A 1,020-nucleotide genomic window follows, 5' to 3' on the forward strand; every position below is an offset into this window, starting at 1 on the left:
CTTGCATTTTTTAAATATCATAATGACACTGTTCAAGACCTGTTTAATGCACCACCCCGGGACAATGGGGAGCTGTCTTGGACAATTTTGATGGCGCATACTCACATTGATGATTCTTTAGAGTTGGGAAAAATTAATGATTCTTTATTACAGGGAAAAATTAATGATTCTTTAGTGCAGGGAAAATTAATGATTCTTTAGTGCAGGGAAAAATTAATGATTCTTTAGTGCATGGAAAAATTAATGATTCTTTAGTACAGGGGAAAATTAATGATTTTTTTAGCGCAAGGAAAAGGTAGGACAGAGAGACAGGAACAACAGAGTAAAAGACCTAGCAGTGGCGCCACAGCACACATCCACAGTAAGTAATGTGATTGTTGTTATGGCTTATACAACAACACGCTCTTATTTACACGCCCGTGAGTGAGTCTAATGACGACTTGTTGAGGAGAGATGTCCTAAACTCTTGAAAAATGTATTGTGCTTCATAATCAGTGGTATACGGTTGCATGTGTTCAAAAAATATTTTATCCAAATTCAAATTTTAATTTATGTTGCAAAAAGCACCACCCCCCTTCCCCCCCTCCCCCACAATGTAGGTATAATTTCTTAGAAAAATGAAACATTCTTCTCTCCTGAAAAACCTTGCTTTCTGGGCTCAGAACATTTGAACAGATTGCCCCAACAATGTAGAGTCTACACGAGTGTCCCACTCATAAAAACAATGACAAACAAACAATTACACAAGCATTCACTCACCATGGCCCAGTTCTGTCTGCGCGTAGGTCCCAATGATTCGGTAATTTAAAGCTAAGGGAAGCCACCTGGCCTTCTGCTCCTCATTGCAGAGTCGCTCCAAGGCCGGGATGAACATTGTGTGGTGGAGGGTCAAGGCCTCGTCGAAGCAGTTGATGCGACTAAAGAAAGGAATCAGCGAGAATAAACTTTAGCTCCAGTTGAAATAAAGAAAGGGTTGAATAAATAACACACATTCAACAACTTGGGAAAGAGGGGGTGGGG

General features: G+C 40.2%; 1 protein-coding gene across 1 annotated transcript in view; it reads right to left on the reverse strand.

Moving 5' to 3' along the window:
- LOC101853735 (peroxisomal acyl-coenzyme A oxidase 1) overlaps positions 1-1,020 on the reverse strand; it is a gene marked incomplete in the record, with an annotated part of 14,805 nt that overhangs the window by 11,154 nt on the left and 2,631 nt on the right. Inside the window, 1 exon segment of the mRNA XM_005109360.3 lies at positions 760-917. Coding sequence (XP_005109417.2) covers positions 760-917 — 158 coding nt within the window.

The sequence above is a fragment of the Aplysia californica genome, unplaced genomic scaffold (assembly GCF_000002075.1).
Source record: "Aplysia californica isolate F4 #8 unplaced genomic scaffold, AplCal3.0 scaffold00770, whole genome shotgun sequence".
NCBI classification, from domain to species: domain Eukaryota; kingdom Metazoa; phylum Mollusca; class Gastropoda; order Aplysiida; family Aplysiidae; genus Aplysia; species Aplysia californica.